This window comes from Cetorhinus maximus, chromosome X, assembly GCF_964194155.1.
Source record: "Cetorhinus maximus chromosome X, sCetMax3.hap1.1, whole genome shotgun sequence".
Taxonomy (NCBI): domain Eukaryota; kingdom Metazoa; phylum Chordata; class Chondrichthyes; order Lamniformes; family Cetorhinidae; genus Cetorhinus; species Cetorhinus maximus.
Window position 1 is genome coordinate 1,409,392 of NC_135917.1, and position 23,063 is coordinate 1,432,454.

At 43.2% G+C, this 23,063-nt stretch overlaps 1 protein-coding gene across 4 annotated transcripts in view; it reads left to right on the plus strand.

The window, feature by feature from the left end:
- The window catches only part of LOC144672764 (arf-GAP with GTPase, ANK repeat and PH domain-containing protein 1-like), a 154,157-nt gene that overhangs the window by 50,988 nt on the left and 80,106 nt on the right, over window positions 1–23,063 (plus strand). Inside the window, exon 1 of one of the 4 annotated variants that reach the window (XM_078534727.1) lies at window positions 14,242–15,712. The exons of the other annotated variants lie outside the window; for them this stretch is intronic. Coding sequence (XP_078390853.1) covers window positions 14,398–15,712 — 1,315 coding nt within the window. The 5' untranslated portion in view covers window positions 14,242–14,397. Of the gene's footprint in view, window positions 1–14,241; window positions 15,713–23,063 lie in introns of those variants that run through there. 4 annotated transcript variants of the gene reach the window in all.

Below are 23,063 nucleotides of genomic sequence, written 5' to 3' on the forward strand. Positions count from 1 at the left end.
GCTCATGTTAAACTGAACAGACAGGATCTGTGCATCCTCCCTGAGGATGTAACCAGAAACTAGAGCTGGCAATTTGCAATCCATGGGGCCTGAAGCGAAGGTGGCACTTGTCAGTTAACAAGGTGTCCTAGAGTCGCTAAAGTCAAACAACTGTAATCCTTTAGCTTTAGAATTCTCTCTGTTGTTTTACAAGAAACAAAAAGTACTGTCAGGTAAGAAAGTGTCTGAACCTGGCATGTCATCATATCTGTTGACTTTAAAATACAAACTGGAGTGCTTCAGCAGCAAGTCTTATTCGTCTGACCTCACCTTTATATTCACCCATGGGTCTCGTGCAACTGGCTGGAACATGAAAGTAAAGTTTTCAGAATTTGCTAGCTGTTGAGAAGGCCCGTGTGTGGGATTTGTGAATTTCCCCTTTTGTGTCAATAGGAACCTCCCAAATCCTTCAAGGACCTTACCCCTCTTTTTCTCGGTAATTTCTTCCAGCCCTACAACTCCAACTGAACCTTGTCTTTCTCCAACCCTGGCCTCTTGTGCTCCCCAGCCATTGGCAGCTGTGCCTTCAGCTATGCAAGCCCCATGCTCTGCACCTCTCTCAAAACCACCTCCATTTCCACCTCTGCTCCTTTAAGGCCCTCCTTAGAACCCACTTATTTGATTAATATTTTAATATCTCCTTCTTTGGCTCAATTGGAGCACTTTACAAAACAATATTCCTGCTTCTGAAAATACTTTTACAAAAAAAAGCTTTAAAAAAAATCCCACCTGTTATCCCTGCGTGGACAGCCACTTTTGACTGAAGCAATTGCTCCCTCATAGGATGAGACCTAACCCACATGTATGTCTCAGTGCAATGCATTAAAACTAAGTTTATCTACAGTAGAGTAACTATTGTCACCTATAAGTTTACAAAACGTGACCGTGGCAGTTAAGTTAATACAAACATATGAATAACTGATAGGTAAGGACCCTCTAGTCCATCCACAGAATCGTGATACCTTGTGTATCATATTACATGCGCTGCCTACCCATAATTAATAATTGAAATTTTTTACATTTTATCAGTTTTAGTCATTATTTTCATTTGCAATATCTTAAAATAATTTAATATTACAAATAGACATATAGAACAATAGATACTTAGTAAACATTATAGGTGTGCTGCTCTTTTAATACAAATACACACAATTTGCAATTCTGCAGTGCTCCTTACACGGACAACACATCAAAACATTGCTGATAAAAGAGACTTGCTGTTGAAGCTTTTCATTTTGCACTCATCAGGACAGATTCTCAAGAATACCAATTGTAAAGGGAACAGCAATTTATACTGCATGTGGAGAGCATGCTGATTAGTTGGCAAGTGAACTCTGGTAGAGGCGTTGCCATGGAGAATACACCTCAAAGTGCTTTACATTGACGAGTGCAAAACCGTGGATGCTCAGCAGGAGTAGAATGTTTAAAAATGAAGAGGAGGTTGGGAAATGAAAGGCACAATACAGAGGAAAAGCAATTTAAGCAAAGAGGTTGGGGAGAACTGATTAGAGTGGGCAAGACTGTAATGGCTATATGAAGGGACATCAGTAGTGAAGAAGTGAAAAACAGTAAAGACACTTGGTGTTCGAGGAGTGGCCAGGACATTCAGGAATTTGAAAATTAGGCCAAAACTTTAAGTCAACTCCCCAGGACATCTGTAGTGCCTGAGCTGAGAGAGGGAAAGGTGGTGCTAGCACTCCAAACCCCAATCCAACCCCCCCCCCCCCCCCCACCCCCCCACCCCCAACCCTGCCCCAAGGCTTATCCTTTTCAGCCTTTCCCCTGCAGAATAGTTACCTCTTTAAAAGTGATGAGTGTCTTGTAGGTGGCGGTTGGGAGCTGAGCATAATACAAGAGAAGAAACCAGTGGCAGCTTCAGGGACTTGCAGAGCTACTATCTATAACCTGTTTGGAAAGCTTGACTGTCGGGATTGGAAAGCAAATTTCATTTGCTGATGGCTGTCCTCATGCACTTCCATCATCATAGGCACTGAAGCAGTGCATTTCTGAAAGAATTAAGCTGATCATAAATTGGAATGTATTTGTCACTCCTGAGGCCTCAGCTCTCAATATTCTTGCCAGAAGTTGGTTCAGCCTTCAGTAATAAATTGTTCAGTTAAACACATTCATGTTTAATTCATTCATCCTATCCAACATGCAAAATCTTTAAAAAGATCTTGTCCTTTCATGAGCTGATATAAGATGCATTAAGCCCAAACTATCAAAAGTGCAACCTAAATTAGACCTATTTTGAAAGATCTTTCTGTCAAAGTTTTATGTGCAGTCAATTCGTCCGAAAACAATCACTGATATTCTGTTAGCTCAAAAAAGTGGAAAATTAGAAATTCTAGGACTTTTTTGAAAACAGCCTATAGACATAAGAACAAAAAACTAAAAGTGCATACTAATTGTGATATGGCAAGATCCGTCGATTAGCAGACTGTCAGCAACCTGGTCCTGACCAGGCTTCTTGAGCAGATGTTTGCAGTAGAAAAGTCCTAAGTTTTCACAGCCCTCTCGCGAGATCACACTTGAGGCTGAATATGACTCTGATCACAAATGACGCGACCTCCGTTTTTGAGAATTGGCATGTCTGCATGCCAAAAATAACCAATTTTCCTCTTCCCCTGCGCAAGGAAATAAACGTGCAGTTTCTGGATAAGTAAGGCGCACAGATGAAAATGGGATTTGGTCGGAAGCTTCAGTCTTGCGAGCAAACAATCCTGTAGCTAAAAGAGTAGAAATGAGTGAATGCTAGTAATACCCTGGCCTATGAGGCTGCAAATGAAAGACCAAGGATAAGCCACTCTATTGCACTAAAAGCACACCAGGCATGGATCAGAGATAGGGCTGTGCTGCCTCAAACTACAGTTCATCGTTCACTGTGTCATTGAGACAATCTGGAGGTCAGCAATCTGGACTGGAGAAGCAGCAGGTTCTCCTGCAGTTAATTGGAAACCCTGATGTAGCAGTTGCTTGATTATTAAAAAGAAAAACCCAGCCACGTTCAGTTGCAAGTGGAGACTTATTAATTCGTTCACCTGCATTAAAACATGTCAAACACTTCACAAAATGAAGTGGCTTTGAAGGACTGTTACGGAGACAGGCATGGCAGGCGTTTTGCACCAACAACATCTCAAACAGCGACAAAATGATTTGACCGGTTAATCTGTTTTTTTAATGATGTTTGGGGATACTACGCGATGACGTAGTGGTATTGTCTAGCCTGGTATTGTCTAGGCTGCACTAGTAATCCAGAGACCCAGGGTAATGCTCTGGGGACCTGGGTTCAAATCCTGCCATGGCAGATGGTGGAATTTGAATTCAATAAAAAAAAATCATCTGGAATTAAAAGCCCATTGTTACAGAAACCCATCTGGTTCACTAATGTCCTTCAGGGAAGGAAATATGCCATCCTTACCTGGTCTGGCCTACACATGACTCCAGACCCACAGCAAAGTGGTTGACTCTTAAATGTCCTAATGGCCTAGCAAACCACTCAGTTCTCAAGAGCATTTAGGGATGGGCAATAAATGCTGACCCAGCCAGCGATGCCCACATTCCATGAACAAATTTTTAAAAATGTTTGTTTGAGGGAAGAATTTTGACGAAGTTAATGGGAGAACTCTCTCCATGTTTCAGTTGGGAAAATAAAGGTGTGTATTTCTATAATGCCTTTCATAACCCCCAATCCCAGGACATCCCAGAATTCTTCATAGCCAGTGAAGTACTTTCAAGGCGTAGTCATTGTTGTAATGTAGGAAATGTGGCACCTAATTTTTGCACAGTACGATCCCACAAGCAGCAATGAAATAAATGACTAAGTGACCTGATTAGGTGGTGGTCATTGAGGGATAAATGTTGGCCACGACACTGGGGAGAACTCCTCTGTTCCTTTTTTAGTAGTGCTATAGGATGTTTTACATCCATCTGAGAGGGCAGATAGGGCCTCAGTTTTAACATCTCATCCAAAGGACAGCACTCCCTCAGTACTGCATGGGAAGTGTCAGCCTGGATTATGTGCTGAAGTCTCTAGACTGGGGCTTGAACCTATGACCTTCTGACTTGGAAGCAAAAGTGCTACCCACTGAGCCACAGCTGCTACTGAATATGATAAAACCTGAAATACACTGACAATCATCCAGATTGAAGACAGCACTGATAATGTCAGACTCATTCAGTACTGCAATGAAGTCTCAGCCTACAGTATAAATGCAAACTGATATGTGCCTCAAATTTCTAACCATCTGATTCCAAGGCAAGAGGCTATGAGTGACTTTCAGTCAGGGCAACACATGGGGCGAAGGTTACAATTGGGAATTACAATTGACTTCTGTACACCTGAACATGGGAGTCAAATATCAACCAGAGCCTCATGCTCCTGAGTACTGTCCAGCAATGATTTAAGTGGAATTTAGTAACAAGGAGTACTTGCCCAGTCCTTGCTTGTGCAACTTTTGACCTGTCTTCCTGCCCTTAACTTTTAGAATTTGCTAAAAACAAAAAACTACTGCGGATGCTGGAAATCCAAAACAAAAACAGAATTACCTGGAAAAACTCAGCAGGTCTGGCAGCATCGGCGGAGAATAAAAGAGTTGACTTGAAACGTCAACTCTTTTCTTCTCCGCCAATGCTGCCAGACCTGCTGAGTTTTTCCTGGTAATTCTGTTTTAGAATTTGCTTCTTGATCTACCACCAGGAACTTACTGTATTCCTTGTGTAATTTACAAGAACAGTCTGACATAATCTGAGAAAAGTGACGCATAAGTTTACAAGTATGTTTTCCTTTTTAAAAAAGCTTGTTTAGCATATTTAGTATTTCTTCGGTATAATTTATAAAGGATGATGATGTTGCACTTCTGAAACTCACTTGCAACCCTGTTTGTGGTTCTTTCAGGTTGATTCACTGTGAATTGTATCAGTTAGCACAGCCTGAGTTTAGAACAAAAATTTACCCTGCAATTCAGTTCAATTGGATTCAATCCACCAGGGAGGGAAGGCTGAGGTTGTGAATGGGTGGGGGGGCCTGAATTTGAGGGTGCCAAGAACGGCACTGATGAGAGCAATGTGAAGGCCAGTCGGCTGCTGAGATGATAATTGCCTCTTGAGAGCAAAAGGTAGAAATGCAGGTGCCAAAAAGTATTTTCATATTTCCCTGATTTTCAACAACTGATAATTTGGAACTGGGAATCTTGAGAAAATGGCAACTCACCATTATCAGCAGTCAGTCATAGGTGTACCAGGAAAATGGACTGGACCATCCTGAGCTACTTGAACCCCTGCTCTCCAGTTACCCTCGTTCGAAAGTTGGTGGACATTCGGTGAAGAAATGAGTGGGTTTGGCTGTGATCCCCTTTGTAGTTGAATAACCTGCCAGCACACTCAGTCCATACTTAGACATGAAGAATTGGACCCTTTCCCTAAAATTGGCCTGTTGGGAGGAGCCAAAACTCTGCCTCTCACCAGCACAATCCCTCAGGATTTCTGACCCAGTTCCAGACTGCAAGATGTTATTCATAGTGGGCAGCTGGGTCTGTTTGCTGAAGTTAGACTGTGAATCCCAATCCCAGTGTGCAGATCCAGTGCCTATTTGCAAGAGCTCCCAGGCTGAAGTGTCATTCATTTTTAATTCACTATCAGAATTTGAAAAGTGTGATTTGCTTTCAAGTTTCTCGAGTCCTGCCAGTTTTTCCATATATCAATGCCTTAATGTAACTTGAGATACAGATTTAATCTACTCAGTGCTGTAAACCAGTATTCAGTTTTTTTTTATCACATTTAAAGATGGTACTTTTTATTTAATTACTTATGAGTCAAGAGTTCAACAAGAAGGTCTTGGAATATTTCTTTTTTTTGTCTGGGTGCCGAATTTTATCTGATCATACTTTTGTGAAGCACCTTGGGAGTTTTTTTTTCATTAAAAGCAGTGTACAATTGTAAGTTTTTGCAATTTTTGTAGTGCTAGAGCAGCATGACCCTTGATCCTTGGTAATCGACATTGAAGTTTGAAATTATGATGATATAGATGAGGCTCTTGTTCTTTGTGTTTCCCTGTCACTCAGTTTGTGCAGTTAGAACATCAAATCATGAATGGTGCCAGTCAGGACTAGTCTTTGTTGCATTTTGCCCATTTTACAATAGTTTGAAGATGGGTTGATTTTTTTTTAGTCCTTTAGCCAACTTTTATCCTCTTCAGTTCTGTGTCTTCAGGAACCTTCCTGTTATACAAAAACCTACAGTGTCTACTTATGTTTCCTTATACATTGAGCTCATGGTTTGGATCGTCTATGCCAAGCACCAGGAGTTTTGCCCAGTGTGGACAAGGTTGAGCTTGGCTTGGCTGTGTGCTGCCAGCACACACACACACTAGTGCCTCACAGAATTATTTAAACATGAGCGACGACAGTGGGTAATCACCATTCAGGGAACTATATTCAGGAGAAGAGAACTGGAGGGAGAAGAACAAGGAGAGCCAGAGGAGTTGTTGAGTGGGAAAGAAAATATTTGGCAAGAAAGACCAAGGTTCCTGGAAACCACTTCAACAGTAAAATAGATGTGGAAGCTCCACTGGAGACTAGAGAAGATAGTGAGGATAAGAATGAGACTAGATGAAGGTGGGCCAAGAATGGAGTCATCAAAAGCATATTTAATCATGTCTTATCAGTACAATGTCTTGTTAACTTGACAGAATCATAGAATAATGCAGCATAGACAGAGGCCATTTGGCCCATTACACCTTGACTATCTCACTTTTATCAGCAGTGTGTTTAGATAGTCACATTCTTGGGTGAGGAGGATAGGACAATTATTTTAGTTTGGTGTGCTAGACTTGACAGAGAGATTATTGGAAACATGCAGTAAATTGAACAGGAAGTGGCTTTGGGTTTTTCAGACAGTTGAATCACAAACTGAACCACACTATGTATAGTAATACTGTGTAAATAAAATGCCATCTGGATGCCATATATTAGAAAAATTGTTAACCTCCAGGGACTCTCAATACTACAATGTACAGGAGGTTAAAAAGTAAAATGTCATACACTCCACTAAATGCTTCATTAATTTAATCACACCTACCTAGAAAGCTTTATTTTCCAAAAAGTCTAACTAGTAACGGATTTTACGAACTATTTAACCATGGTGTCCATCACCAATTCAAAAACAGCACTCACCTTAAAGGAGGTACAATTACATAATTTGGCCTAAATTAGTTATTTCCCCCACACCCACATTTCTCCACTCTTGTGTTAAAGGTGTTGATCCTCAACCAGCCAGCACCTCCCCTCATGTGACGAGTCTTCACGTGTGAGCTTTGACATTGACTTCTGGTAGATTATACGAACAAGGGCGTTACAATCCAGTGTCTTCCTGTCTCGGCCAGTATTCATAAACACAGACTTTGTAGCAGGACAGAAAGCAGGGGATTGCATTTATATAGCATCTTCGTGACCTGAGGACATCCCAAAACACTTCACAGCCAATGAGGTACTTTTGAAGCGTAGTCACTGTTGTAATGTAGGAAATGCAGCAACAGTTTGCGCACAATAAACTCCCACAAACAGCAATGTGATTAACTACCAAATAATCTATTTTAGTGGTGTTGGTTGAGGGATAAATCTCGGCCAGAACATAGTTTGGTATGTACAAAACACACAATAAAGAGTGCTGTCAGATTTATTGGATTATGAGCAAAGTGGAATTTCCCCCATCGTGTTAACAAAACAATAGAAATTAAATTAGCTGACACGTGAAACCAGTGCCTCAGCCAGGTGCAGTGTTCGTTCTGTCAGGAATCCTCCGAATGATGTGCACTGTTTAATATTGCTATGTGCAGCTTGCAAATGCTACTTCATTGCACGGGTGATTTGTCAGTCCGTCTGCCCACATCAATAAAAGTAAATAACCCATGTGTTTTAAATGTTACCAAGACTGTAGTGTTAACCAATTCGACCTCTTCTGAAGGTCTCCCTAGTCCTTGCGCTATTTGAAAGGCATTCACACTCAGAATAGGGTCTGCTGCATCAAATAGGGTACCAGGGTGCTCTAGCCAATAGACTTCGCCATGGCAACAGTGAATGCTGCCCTATGATTGGCCAACTCGAGGTGTCGTTTAAGATAGCTGAGCAGCATCTCGGAGTCTGATCCTGTGAATGCCTGACTTTGTGTGTGTGTGTCTTACTGTGTTATGGGTAAGGAGGGTAGTTAGCGCTTTTACAGTACCTGTGCCGTGGGCAACAGGCATTCAGTGTTCGTGTTACTGATAAATTACCAACATAAAAAATCTAAACTCAAGTTCTACTGATGGCCAACATTTTACATGCCCCAAGAAAGGTCCAAAAATCCTCTTGCCTTTCCTCTATCTGCCACTAACGCACTGTGAAACAGATAGAGAGACAGCAGCATTAATGAGCCAAAGACTTGCTCTTAAATACTTCAACATAGAAAAAAAAATACCGAGGCAGGATCACATCCATTGGAACAATTTAGAGCCTTTGGATTCAGGACGTCTGTTCAGGGTCTGAACCTGATCTTTATACTTGACTTTTGAATCCTAAAACCAGCTTGATCCCAGACAGTGCCATTCCAGAGTCCTAATGCGGATCCCTCTGATCCTCGCGAACTGGAAAGATGAAATTCTGTGCAGTACTGAGTACTGCCCAGAGATGGCTGAATGCCCACAAAGAGAATCATCTCTTGCTTCCTGGTCATATTGCACGAAATTATCTGGCCCCACACTGTGGGCGGAATTTTACAGCCCCCTCCCGCAAAGTCAGAGGAGTTTTGAACGACTGGCCGCATTTTACGGCCCCGTAAAATCCCGCCCAGCATTCGCTCCACCCGAAATCACAACTTTGTATTTCCCGATGCATGTGGGCGAATTAAGGGATCCTAACCGGTTCAACTCCGACAACATTCGCCTCGTCGAGCGATCAGTTGAGGAAAGACACCAGGCTTTGTTCCTATTCTGCCAGGGTTCAGCCCCCAGGAAACAGAAAGGTGACACACGCACACATTTTGTAAGGCTTCCTGACCGAAGACGTCCTTGAGGGATTTGGATAACCCCGAAAGCGCTCGCTCATGACCCCAGTAGTAACAGTCTTGAACTGCCAATTCATGTTCCCTGCCTGTCCCCCACCCCCACCCCATGTGTCCCTTCCTCGTGAAGGTCCTGTTCCAGCCTGTGATCCTGCCGATTTCATAGCCCTGATACCAGCATCCCTCCTTTTTTGTTGTTGAAGTTTTTGCATTTTTGTTTTGACACCTTTGGAATAACAGTCCCCCAGCTCTACTCGCTGGGAACTACTGTGTGTAGCAGCACATTTTTATTAACTGCTCGTGTCCCTAAATTTGTACTTGTTAAACCTCCTTGTATTCGTGCTTTGTTGCATTAAAGTAATTTCAGTGATTTGTGTCTAACGACCAGATGGCAATGTCACTGCAAGACACAATAGAGGCCCCAATCACTTAATCCCCGCCCTTGTATATTATAACCTAAGTAAGCAGCAGGCTTATGCATTATGACGGAGGACTTTTGCGTTGTTTCATAATCCTTACTTGGGGAAAAGGGGCATGGTTGTCTTTTTGATTCATTTTTTCTGCAGAGTATAATTGGAAATTTGCTCCTTTTATGGTGGGCCACATACTGTGTGGTTTAGCTGTGATCCGAATAGGCTCTTGTCTGATTTCTGCTCGCCTTCCAATAGCTTTGGGGCTTGTAATACAGTCTGCTCCCTTTGTGATGGATGTGCAGTGTATGCTTTTATTGCTATCTGCTCATCACAGGCTCCTCCAGCCCCACAATGTGCCGAATTTTCTTCTTCAGAACGTGCATTTTATTTTTCTGTCATGTACAGTTTGCAAAAGCAGCTTAATTTATTTCCCCCTCCAATGTTCGTCCTTGCTTCACCCAAAGGCTTCGACCCCTCCCGGCAACACGCCACGAAGCAATGCTGACCTCCACTATCTCATCCAAATGGCCAGATTTCGGGAGTGAGCCTTGACGATCCGATTGGGCGGGGGGGCGAACGGACATCACAGCATAGTTCAATAAGATAAAAGCAAAATACTGCAGATGCTGGAATTCTGAAATAAAAACAGAAAACACTGGAAAGACTCAGGATAGTTCAACCCTGTCCTCACCCTAATATTCACTGGTCTGCTGGTTAGGGAGCAGGAGCAGTGAGTTTGGTCGATTTTCTCCTTTGTCTAACTCTACAGCCAACTGTAGTGCCTCTACCACAACCCAGACTGAAGTCAGCATAGACACAGGAACAGGAGGAGGCCATTCTGCCCCTCGAACCTGTTTAGCCATTCAATCAGATCACTTTAGCTCTATCTACTTTGGTTCTGTAACCCTTAATCACCTTACTTAACAAAAACCTATCAATCTCAGTTTTGAAATTTTCAATTGACCCCCAGCCTCAACAGTTTTTTGGGGAGAGAGTCCCAGATTTCCACTCCCCCATGTGTGAAGAAATGCTCCCTGACACCACCCCAGAATGGCCTGGCTTGAATTTTGAGGCTATGCCCCCTTGTTCTAGACTCTTTCCTGCCAGAGGAAATATATACGAACATACAAACAAGGAGCAGGTATAGGCCTGTCTACTTCATCAAATCCTTTGGTCATTTTAATCAATTACATCGCTCCTTAATCTTCTATATTCAAGAGAATACAAATGTAACCTGTGCACCCTGTCTCCTTAATTTAACCCTTTTAGCTCTGGTACCCAAGACCTTCCTAGTCTTTATTGCTCAGTCACTCTGTGTTCAGCTCAGAGCCATTGCAGAGCAAAGGTCTCATTTAATAAATAATCTACATGGGTTATTAGTTTTGGAGAAGACCTTAGCGGCAGGGTCCAAACATATTTGTCCCATTAAGGACAGCACTCCAGAAAAATGGCAAAGCAGAGTACAACAGTAAAGTACTGTGAATCACAAGTTATGTGTGAAGTGTGGTTTAATTTCTTTATTGAACTCACTGGTAAACATTGCCTGCATGCTACTTAAAGCAAACATTTTCATTGAAGCTTGCTTAAAGCTTTTCAGTGTGATTACTGCAGACTTGTTTCTGTAACACTCACAAGAATGTGTCACTACCTGTAGTGGTTTGGAACTTCATTGCTTATGGGCTGTGGTTTAAGTGAACATTAATGCTGACATTTTAGTCCCAACTTCTGAAGGTACTCCGGTGGTGGGTTTGGAGGGCATGGGGGTGGGGTGGTGTTGGTGGTGGTGTGGTGTTGCGTGGATGGCTGCACACACTTTGCAGCAGAGATTTACAGATCAAGTCAAATTTCCTTCTCTTCCCTAATCCTGCAACCAACCCTTGTGTCTCTAGTCACTGACTGAGGCCAGCACAGACCAGGGTTGAACATGGAGTCTTTCCAGTCGGAAATTAGCCAAAGGTGAAGCAAACAAGATCTAGCAGCTTTAGTGGACTCCACATGTGCACCCAATACGGAGAGCAGCAAAAACCAGTAGAACATTGAGCCAGTCGGTGAGGCCAAAACCAAGACACAGAGCTTTTCTTTATTGAAAGAGTTTATTGACTTGTTCATCTCGCAGCTCTCCTTGCACCCAACCAGTGTCCCTGCTGTTCCCTATTTATATGTGCTCAAAGACAATACCTTAACAATGTAATTAACAAACCATAACTATGTACTTGACATTAACAGATTCCCCATTTCTTTAAATTAAAACTTTTGAAAACGCAAGAGCAATTTGAAAAGAAGCAAAATGATATTTTTTCATCTTTTATGTCTCACGTTATAGTACAACCAACCATTAACTTGGTTGAGACGCTCCTGCTTGGAAGGATATACAGGTTGGTAATCAACCTGTTTGGTTACGTTATGAAGGTATCTTCCACAGCCATCCAGTCCTGGAGTTGGACTTGAACCCAGAGCTTCTGGTTCAGAGGCAGGGATGCTACCCACTGCGCCACAAGACCTTCCCTGGTCAGACCACTGCTTGAGCATTGTGTCCAGTTAAAGTCACAGACACTGAGGATATATTCATGAAGCGGAGGCAGTGTAGGGGAGGACCACCTAAGTGATCCCTAGGGTCTGAATTATTAGGAAAGACTGGAGAGATCAGAGTTCTGAAATTCCTCTATTTGTAATTCTGCAGGGGCCCTCCAGCACTGACCGTATTGAAACTTGCCAGCTCAGTGGGAGGATGGGCACCTCATTTACAGGTGTCAGGTAGGCATAAGCGCCACTTCAGGCACATTTCTGGCACTCACCTGCCCAAGACTGTTGGAAACCCCTGGTGCTTACTTTTCCTGGGGAGGGGAGGTTGCTCAGGTGCAACTACCTCAAGCCCAAAAAATGGTCCTTTCGGCCCCCTGAGCAAGGGAACCAATATGCACTTTCTATATATAAAAAAACAAAAATTCTTTATGGGGGATTGTGATTGTCTGGAGTCCACATACATCCCTGTGCAGGCAGGTTACCCCCATTACTTGGTGTACTGGTCACCACTATCACACCAAGTCCAACTGGAGCCTGAGGAGTGGGCAATCTGGGTTTGGGGAAGGCCCCTGGCCATCACTTACCTTGCAAGGCATGGATGGAAGTGCTGCCCTTGCAAGTCAAAGAGGAAAGTCTAGTCAGTTCAACCAGGTTCCTTGGAACCTCTGCTCTGATGAAAGGTCATCAACCTGAAATGTTAACTCTGTTTCTCTCTCCACAGAAGCTGCCCGACCTGCTGAATATTTCCACCATTTTCTGTTTTTATTTCAGATTTCTAGCATTCACAGTATTTTGATTTTGTCCATGGGATCTCTTGCTGGCTTCCCACTAGATACAGTAGGAGACCTGCAAAACTCCTGTGGAACTTATTTTTGGTTTAACAACACAGAAAGGAACCATCTGAGAGGGGATTTTATACAGACATGCAAGATAGTAAATGCTATAGCAAAGGGTTAATCTGGAATATTACTTAAATTAAATTGAGGGAAGAAGATAAAGGGCACACACAGGTAGAAACTAGTAAAAGGAAAATTTAGGACTGATATCAGGAAATTATTCTAAACTCAGAAGGGTGATCAACACTTGGGAATGGGCGTGCCAGTAGAGTGGCCGGGGTTGAGAACCCTAACCACCAAGGTGCTTAATTTTTATTTTAAAAGCATGTTTGACTATTTATTTTTGTCTGTAGCAGACGTTTGAACTATATGCTGGCTGCTGTCGTCTGACATTAGGCAGGCGATTTTTAAAAATATTTTTTAACCCACTGGTCACTACTTAATTGACTTTATTTTATTTTTATTTGCTGCATTGCAGACGCCATCTCTCTTCATTTTTGAGACGTATACAGCCGATTGACTTGTTAGATTTGATGTTGAAGATGTTATATTCCTGTCTACTGTGTGATTTACTTAAATTGTTATTGAGATTGACAGTTATAGTCTTTCCATGATTTTAGGAGGTTTTGTCTTGCGCATGCTCTCTCTTACTGTCTCTCTCCTGCCCGTCAACCTGGTATCCACCCATTTTCTGACTGAAATTCTGAGTGTATTTTTTGTGTTGTAAATTGTAGCTCACACAAACAGCTTGCTGGCTCTCTTCCCGTTAATGTGGGATGTGTCATCCTGCATCCATATTGCTTCACCCGCAGTAATTGCCTTACTGACAAATGAGGGATGGATTTCTACACAAACGATTAACACTGAACAACTTATCTCCCCCCTCCACCTCTCTACATATTAGCTGGCAGTTCTCCCACTCTTAAATAATGATCAAGCACTTAATGTAGGTGTTTCAGCAAAGGGGGTGGCTAAAATGGGAGGAGGTAACCATTAAACATAAGACATTGTTTCCTTGGAGCTGGAAGGGGATGGGTATTCCAGTCCACATTTTCCAGAAGACCCCCACTGAGCTTTTCAGGTCTGAATCAATGTGAATTCTCAATGTATACTCTGGTGTCTTCATTATCTCATCAAGCTGTTTTGATCCAAGAAGTGTTGAAAGGATTTCAGTGGTTTCCTCTTCAGAATTAGGGCTTGCTTCGTTTTTTTCAGCCTTGAAATGTTTTCATATCATTTTTTTTCCCCCGTTCAGTATTTCCTCTACTTGCTTTTGGCACCTGATATGCAAATAGGAATATGTCCGGAAACCTTGGAAAGAGAGCTGCAGCTGTGGTAAGGGAGGGGTAGGGGGGTGTCTGTATTGTGTAATGAGGATGCTTGATGCCTCGGATGATCTCTGTTCTGTAGCGCAAAGCATGTATCCTTTTGTATTGCATCGTGGATTCCAAGAAGCCTAACACATAGAATTGTTGTCCGGATGGGTGGTCTGTGATGGGAAGGGGCCATGAGCCTTTCAGAGCCCTGTGCTACCTTCGTACTCTGAACCCATGAACAGAGGAGCAATCTTGCAACGAAGGACTACTTTTCATATCTCTCTCACGCTAGTGAAATTAGAGCCTCTGAGTGATGGAGGCAGTGGGAGTGAGACTTGTCAGAGGGACAAAGCCACCTCATCGGAAGAGGAACCTGGCACCAAGGCTGCAGAGAAGATCTCTTTATTGCATGGCAAAGAAGGTGCTTCTGGCCAGGGACTTCAAGGTGCCCAAAATCTGAGGTTAAAAGCAATAAACAATGCGGAGCCAATTCAACCTAGAACAATAGACGATCAAAGCAGCTTCAGTGTTAGAAATGAAGAATTGGGTGATGGGGGCAGATCAGCTTGGAGTGAAGTGGGTGAATTTCTAAGCAAAGCCCATGTTGAACAATCACTAAAATCCGTAAATAAATCTGAAAATGTAGGATTGTTGCCTTTTTCTACACTCCATGCCAAGTCCACAGGCCAGTGCAGACATACTGATTTTAATGGTGCCAATGAGAGGAATCATGATGGTCAAATTCAGCCATGCCAGTTGTGTGCCATTGCCAAGATTGAGGAGAATCTTGCCAGCCCTTTGGTTTCCGAGGAAAGCCGTGGCAAAACACAGACTGAAGGCAAAGATCCAAGAAGATCTGAGGCAGAAGGAGTCTTGAAAGATCAAACTGAGAGAGCCGTGAGCCCTCACATCCCACCAGAGCTGACATTGAAAAGTAAGTATCCCGATATTCCAGTTGAGAAGAAAGCTCAATTTGAAAGGGATCTGCCACTAGAAAAAGCTGTGGCTCCTTCTCAACATGTGGAGAAAAGCTATGTGAAACCTAAACCCCAATCCTTGCCTGTGATCGCTGAGAAGAGTCCAGGTATGATGAGAAGTTCCAGTGGCAACCAGGGTAACACTGAACCAATAAAAACCTCAGGGAAAAAGGAGAAGAATCTTCGCCATACCAACTGCCTGTCTTGGCAAGAAAGTGAAATGAAGATGAAAGTTCAAGTAAGCAGCAGGAAGTATTCCAGAGTAGAAAGCCTGAGGAGCACTGGGGAGATGCTCCACAGGAGAGTTACGCAGGCAGTAACTGAACAAGGGAAAGGAAAGAGCAGAACGTTGGACAACAGTGACATTCATACCCTTGCTGAAGACCTTGAGCAAGGCCGGGACATCCCAACGCCAGAGAGAACCAAGTCCAATGCACGGGATAGAAAGATGTTAAAATTTATCAGTGGAATTTTCACCAAGAGCATGGGCGCTGTGTCTGTCTCACCTGCAAGTGGTGGATTAAATCAAAAGGAATTTGCTGCTGGAGCCAAAGGTCCTTCCTCAAGCCAAAGTAAGCACAAAGTTAACTCAACTTACTCTGTTAAATCGGTTTACTAATGTTTGTCACGGGCTTCAAATAAGTTTATCTGCTTCTTTTGAAGGAAAAATATCCCTGACCCAATTTTCTCCCCTCATCTACTGAAAGTGTCGAATCCTAATGAGTTCCCTTCAGTACTTCAGCCAAATAACCATTCTACATGCATGAGTCTAGGCAGTCAGAGTTGGTTCATTCCTAGGAGGCATGATAGATAAACCTGGTTTTGTCCTCACCAGCCATGGACTAGTATACGCACCCTAGTTGGAGTCACTGGATAACAGTTAGGAATGGGAACCCTGGCTGTGGTGACTGTGGACGTGTCACATCACTAATATTGTTTTTCCTCCTCCACCCCAATTCCAAGGGAGTTGACTGGGATCATTAGCTAACTCGGCACAGCCAGAGATTAAACCAGGGACTTTATAAAGAAATGATGTTCAACCAGCCATCAGTGGCACTCAGGGTTTCATCCTAGCCACTCTGTATGGTATGTAACTCCAGTCCTACACAATGTGGTTAACACTCAATGTCCCCAGGGCTATTAGAGAAGGGGAATAAATGCTGCTTTATCAGTGTCACCCACAAAAAAAAAACAATGCTTTTAACCTGAAAAATTGAGCTATTTCCCTTGGATCAGAAGAGGTTAAGGCTTGATTTGATAGAGGTGTTTAACATTATGAATGATGGGATGGAGTGGATTAAAAAAATACTGTTTCCAAAGATTGAGGAGCCACCCATAAGAGGGCATAGATGTAAGATTACATGACTTAGAGAGAGCAGGAGAAACTTTTTTACAGTGGGTTGTGACGCTTTGGAATGCACTGCTGGAATTAGTGATTAAAACAGAAACCATGTTAAGTACAAGAATAATTGAAGGATAAGGTGGTTAACAGGATATGGGAGCAGAGTACACACATAGGATGAGGATTACTGCTTTTGTGGAGGATAAACACCAACATGGACTGGCTGGGCCCAATGGCCAGTTTCCATGTTGTAATTTCTACATTAATGTGTAAACCATAACTTTTTTTTTTACATAGATTTGTAGTATGTCAGTGTTCTCTGTTGTGCCAGAGCCTGGTAGGGCCCATGCACTATGTTCTTGATCTCAGTCATTGCACAGGGAGTGGGTGGCAAGGACGAGGCACTTTGTTTGCAAGAGCAAGCTCCTGTGCATCTCTTTTAGTCATCAATTAGACTGGAATCGGCAGAGGGCTGGGAGCAGGTTGGCTGCCCCACTCTCCCATATGGCTGGTGAATTGGGAACAATTTAGAAGAGTATGTGTTAAATGGAACAGTCATGTAGCTAATCACAAAAGACGGATAAACATTACAGTGGATAAATCTTCTGACACTGTCAACACCATGCCTGGCAGTACTGAAAAGGGGAAGTCCTGGACTAAATGGTACAAGCTGCTCTTGGCTTTTCTTGTCCTGGATATTTTTTTTCCAAAACCATGAACACAGACTGTGCTGCAGAGAGATTGAGCAAAGAAAGAAAGAACTTGCAATTATTTATTGCCTTTCATGACCTCAGGATACCCCGAAGCACTTTACAGCCAATTAAGTACCTTTAAAATCTAGTCACTGTTATAATGTAGGAAATGTTACAGCCACAAACAGCAGTGAGATAATGACCAGGTAATTTTTTTTTGTAATGTTGGTTGAGGGTCAGGTTAGCCAGGTCACCGGGGAGAACTCTCCTGCTCTCCTGGTGCCATGGGATCTTTTATGCCCACCTGAGAGGGCAGACAGGGATTTGGCTTAACATTTCACCTGAAAGGCAGCATTGGCGACAATGTAGCGCTCCCTCAGTCCTGCACTGGAGAGTCAACCTGCATTATGGAGATTATGGGCAGAAATCCTGGAGTAGAACTTGAACCCACAACCTTATGACTATAAGGTGAGAGTATAAATGTGAACACTAACAGAACTCTAAAGAGGCTGCACCCTTTTTGTGTAAGGAGGGGCTCAGAGTCCATCTGTGGGGCTGTGGGCAGTTCTGGATATCTAATCAAAGGGGTGGTTTTACTGCCTTTCCGAGGGAACACGGGACAACAAAGATGATTCCAGATATCAGGGGTTTCTCTCTTATGAGGAAAGGTTAAGCAAGTTGGCCATGTTTACTTGGGACAAAAGAAGAGTTTGAGGTGATGGAGTTAAATTCTCAAGCCAATGAAGGAAATAGATAAGGTTTGATCCAGGCAATTGGTTCGCAATGTTGTGAAAGATTCAAGTACCAAAGGGCACCAGTTAAACATTGGAAAGTTGGTAAATAGCAAGGGAAGCCGAGCAGAATTTCTGTCCCCTAAAAGCTAAATAAATAGAGCAATAAGCTACAACAAGGGAAAGGCATGAAACAAAAATTCCTGAATGGGGAGAAAGGAGAATTAAGTATGTCATTTCAAGGAGACTGAGGGATACAGCAAGACTGCAGGTAACTGTGACTGGCCCCATCAAGAAGGGATAGGATTGTTGGGCTGAATAGCATTTTCTGATTTAATTTCTGTTCTAAGTGGACAAAAGAGAAAGTAAATAGAAAAAAATCCCCGCATCAATAAAACTAACTTTTCCGAAAATAGACAGTGCCTCTGCGAATTTCACTTCTGTTTGTGTGTAATTGAGGGGGCATTACTTTTATTGATGGCAATTAATCTTGTAATCTTTTATAATGTCTGTTAAATACCATTTATTTAAAGGAACGGATGGTACAGTAGATTAATTCTGGGACCTGGGATAAAATCTAGCCAGACAGATGGATGAAAATCTCATGTCGTTGACTATGAGGGAGTCACATGCATTTGGTCTAGACCCAGGTCCCAGTGGGCCCACAGCACAACACTGTCCCTAATTGACCATCAAACTCGGGCCACAGGATGTGGGAAATTGAATCTTTATTGTCGTTTAAAGTGACACCCATTTCATGAAAGTGATTGGTAATGTTTTTTGTTAAACACACTTCCATATCAAAATAAAGCATTATTTTCCATGTGATGTCATTTTATGAAAATAACATACATTTCTTCTGACTTCAAAGCATACATTCCAGTGCATTCAACTGCCTTCCTTGTAAGTTAATTTACGATCCTCAGCAGTAGTTATCTCTGATCACCTGTCTTAAATACGTCATGTATCAGTTACAATCCATTCACTACCAGTTCACCTGGGAGTCCCATCTTTAGAAATCAGATCAGTTCTCTTTAAATTGTATTTTAATTTCCCTTCATCTTTCCAAAGAGTTTTCTGTTGTTTTAAAACAAAATTAAGTTTGACAGGGCACCCTTACCCAAGCACTCCCTTTGTACCTGCTGCAGTCCAGAGGCTGAGCAACAGACTCTAGCTGCACGCTAGTTTTGAAAGGAAGGAAGAACTTGCATTTATACAGCACCTTTCATGACCTTTGGACATTCCAAAGCATTTTACAACCAATGAAGTACTTTTGAAGTGTAGTCATGATGTTGTGATGTAGGGAGTGAGGCAGCCAATTAGCACACAGCAAACTCCCACAAACAGCAATGTGATGATGACCAGATAATCTATTTTTAATTATGTTGATTGAGGGATAAACATTGGCTAAGACACCAGGGGTAACAGCCCTGCTCTTTTTTCAATAGTGCTGCCGGATCTTTTAACTCCGCCTGAGAGGGCAGACAGACCCTTGGTTTAATGTCTCATCTGAAAGATGGTACTTCAGTGCAGCACTCCCTCAGAGTCAGCCTAGATGTTTGTGCTCAAGTAACTTGAGTGTGACTTGAACCCACAACTTTCTGACTCTGAGCAGGCGAGAGTACTAGAAGCTGAGCCATGGCTGACACTGTTTGTAGGACAAGCTACCTGGGAAGAGACATCCAGCTCTGAGCTGGCTCAGAAAATACTGCTGCAGTCTTCATACTTTTGTGTTTTGTCACACATAATTAAAGTGATGACTCAGCTGAGAAATGCACTGCCAGATGTTGTACTGAGCCACACAGAGCAGAAAGGCCCCAGGTTCCGTTCCCTAGGCCAGCAATGAGTTAGCTGATATTGGCATGGATGGTGCCACAATTGGCTTTGGCGCCCTTGAAATGAAGAGAGGAAAACTCATGCAGAATTCCCAGCCCTTGAGCCTGATTTTTAACTCTAAGTGAATGCGTTTTGTGTATGGATTACAGGCTTGGGCTCAGCTGTGATGCTCTCCAGAGTACAATACCATGCCAGTGCTATCTAAATTGTCACAGGAAGCAAGATTACTTGAGCGAGGTACTGGCACCCATAGAACCATACAACAGCAAGACTCTGGGTCTGTAGGGGAGAAAACAGGAAGAAAAAGAATGGCTTTCCTAATCATAACCAAAATTTTCAGGAGAGCCATGGAAAATATATTAATGTGAATAAATCTTGCACTACTGATTTTACAAATCTCACCCTATTCAGTATTGGCGTCTGTGATTGAATCACTGAGTGAACAGTTAAATAGGTTGTAGGACAGAGATGTGCAAACTGGCTGGTATAATCAGTCTCAGAAAATCCTTGATCTGAGCAATGCATTTCTCAATAGGACAGTCAAACATCTCACCCAGATTTACCTGAGTTTTTAAAACATTCCCCTCAGCTGAACAGAGATCTACAGGTGACCTCTCTCAAAATACAATGTGTGTTTCTGCTGTACAGTAACTTGGTCATTTTTTTCCCCTTCAAGTATTTATCTAATTCCCCCTTTTGAAAGTTGCTATTGAATCTGCTTACACCGCCCTTTCAGGCGGCGCCTTCCAGATCACAACAACTCGCTGTGTTTATAAAAAATAATTCTCCTCATCTCCCCACCCCCCCTCTGGTTCTGTTACCGATTCTCTTCAATCTGTGTCCCTCTGGTTACCGACCCTCCCGCCACTGGAAACAGTCTCTCCCTCTCTACTCTACCCAAACCCCCCATTCGTGATTTTGAACATCTCGATTCAATCTCCCCCCCTCCCTTAACCTTCTCTGCTCCAAGGAGAACAATCCCAGCTTCTCCAGTCTCTCTATATGAACGAAAATCCCCTCATCCCTGGTACCATTCTGGTAAATCTCCTCCACACTCTCTCCAAGGCCCTCAATATCCTTCCTAAATTGTGGTGCCAGAAATTGGATGCAATACAGCAGCTGGGGCCTAACCAGTATTTTTATAAATCAGTGATTTTATATCTGTGTACAAGGAGCAGTTACAGAATCTTTGCACACTTCCTATAATTTCTGCCTGGTCACATGAAAGCATTCTTTCTCCTACACAGCTATCCCAGGGTTCGCTGTGTTAATGTCATTTTTGAGATGTACTCCTGCTTCCTGCAACTGAGTGGGACAGTCCCCAGTAGAGGATGTACAACTACCTCGTGTATCTTATCAGGGATGTGAAGTTTAAGTTATTAATGAGGGTCTGGCTGAAGTGGCAGGTAGCTAGAACTGAGTAAGGAGTGGGTGAAGAGTCGTCTGCATTTCTTATTCCTTCATGACCTTTCATAGCCGAGGCACTTGCCCTCGCTCAATACCTGGCAGAGGCTACTGCACAGTGATGTAGAGTGGGAACCCTGGTTAATGTATCCATCCCCTGCCCCATGTTATCCCAGCGAGACTGAAGCTAGTTATAGCATTTCTACCACTTTTGAGATCTCTACCTGAGATCAGCACAGACCAGCAATCGAACCTGGAGCCCCCCCACTGGTCTGTATGCCTCAGTGCCATCGGCGTAGCCATTGAAGGCAGCTAGCAAGCGATGGCAAACTCTGCATTTGAACTTGTGTATACACAGGTTAGGATTCTCAGTGTGGGAGAGCGTTCCACAGGCAGGAGAAAGTGCGTTGTGAAGCTTGACATCTGCTTATTTCATGCAGATATTTTTCTTTGGTACAGAGCGTGAGATGCAGATTGCACAGTTCAGGGAGGCATGAAGATTAATATTTCTCTCGGCACCTGTCCAAACGATGTTTTCATTCCCTGTTGTTATTAGGGGGAAACAAGATCCAAGACATCATTAAAATGTTTAATGACTGCACACTGTAAAGAAAGAAACATCCCATCGTTTTTTATTAAAGCCGCTGATGATGAAGTTCCAGCAGGGCAGATTTCAGCAGGGTAACATCACTTGTGTACGTGGGTTAAGTATCATCTACTAAACTTCTGTGGTGATTCTGTAACGCGCTTTAATTTAGGCAAAACTCTCCGTTTTTAGGTGATTGATGCGCTATTCTTTTTCTTTCTCTCAATTTTCTTCCAACCGCCCCTCTCCCCCCCATCGCCTCTCCCCTCCTAAAGGTGATGGTTTCTTGTTGGGGTTATATGAGCGTCAACCTATCCTGATCGCTATCCCAGTGACATGACAAGCACTGACTTTGAGGATAGGATTGGGCTCGGCTGAATAATCTGGCATCATTCGCTGTCAAGGCTGAGGTATAAACAGTGGCGGACTGGCGCCCCTGCAGCTGTGCCCAGCGCAAGTCACCACTATCAGGAGAGAAGGGGGTGAAACGAATGTGCCAGAATGAGTCTTGTCTCTGAAATGCCCTTTCTGTGCTCAGCGCAGCTGAGAATGGGAACTTGTCGCAGTGCCCATAATGCTATCAAAGTTTGATAATAAAACTCCTTTTTCAGCAATTTCTCTGCATTTTGGCAGTCAGCTCAGCTCCTTCGATAAATCCTAAATCTCCTAAGTATTCCCTCTGATTTAGCTGCTCTTGTGTCGTTGCTGATAGACATCCACACCGAGGTCTTCTCGGCATAATTTCTTCTGACATTTGTCTGTCCTGCACCTGCCTTGCAGAATCGACCATCATTAATGTGCGATGAGCTGCCACTCCTGAGTTTAAGCAGCAGGATGGAGAGGCAGGTAATGCAGTCTTTAGTGAAGCCGGAATTCTTAGTAAAGAGGAGGCATAGAAAGGAACAAATGGTTGCTTATGTCAGTCATAAGACAGGGACGGTGCTGCTAGTCTCGCATTTTTCTGTCAAATCTAAATTGCAGTTATGAAGAGAGTCTGGACGAAACCCCTCTTGCCGGGAGTGGAAGGGGAGTCTCGGTTCCTGAATGGACAGCTCCGAAAATGAATTGTTTGAAGCTGCCGTGTTAATAGCTGGGAGAGGGTTTGCTGCAGTGGATGTGTGCTAACAGCGAGGACAGTGCAAGCTGGTGATATGGTTGGGAGAGGCTCGCTAGGCGAATTGCTGAAGCAGGCAGCGTGAGGAAACTAAAGTGAAGCAGCGACTCGCCTTGATGAATGATATCGCTGCTTCCAGTTCAGCTTTTCCGCCCTGCAGGGGAAGAGGGGGCTCCCTTCCACCAAGTCAGTTATTCTCCAGCCCCCTTCCCCCAATG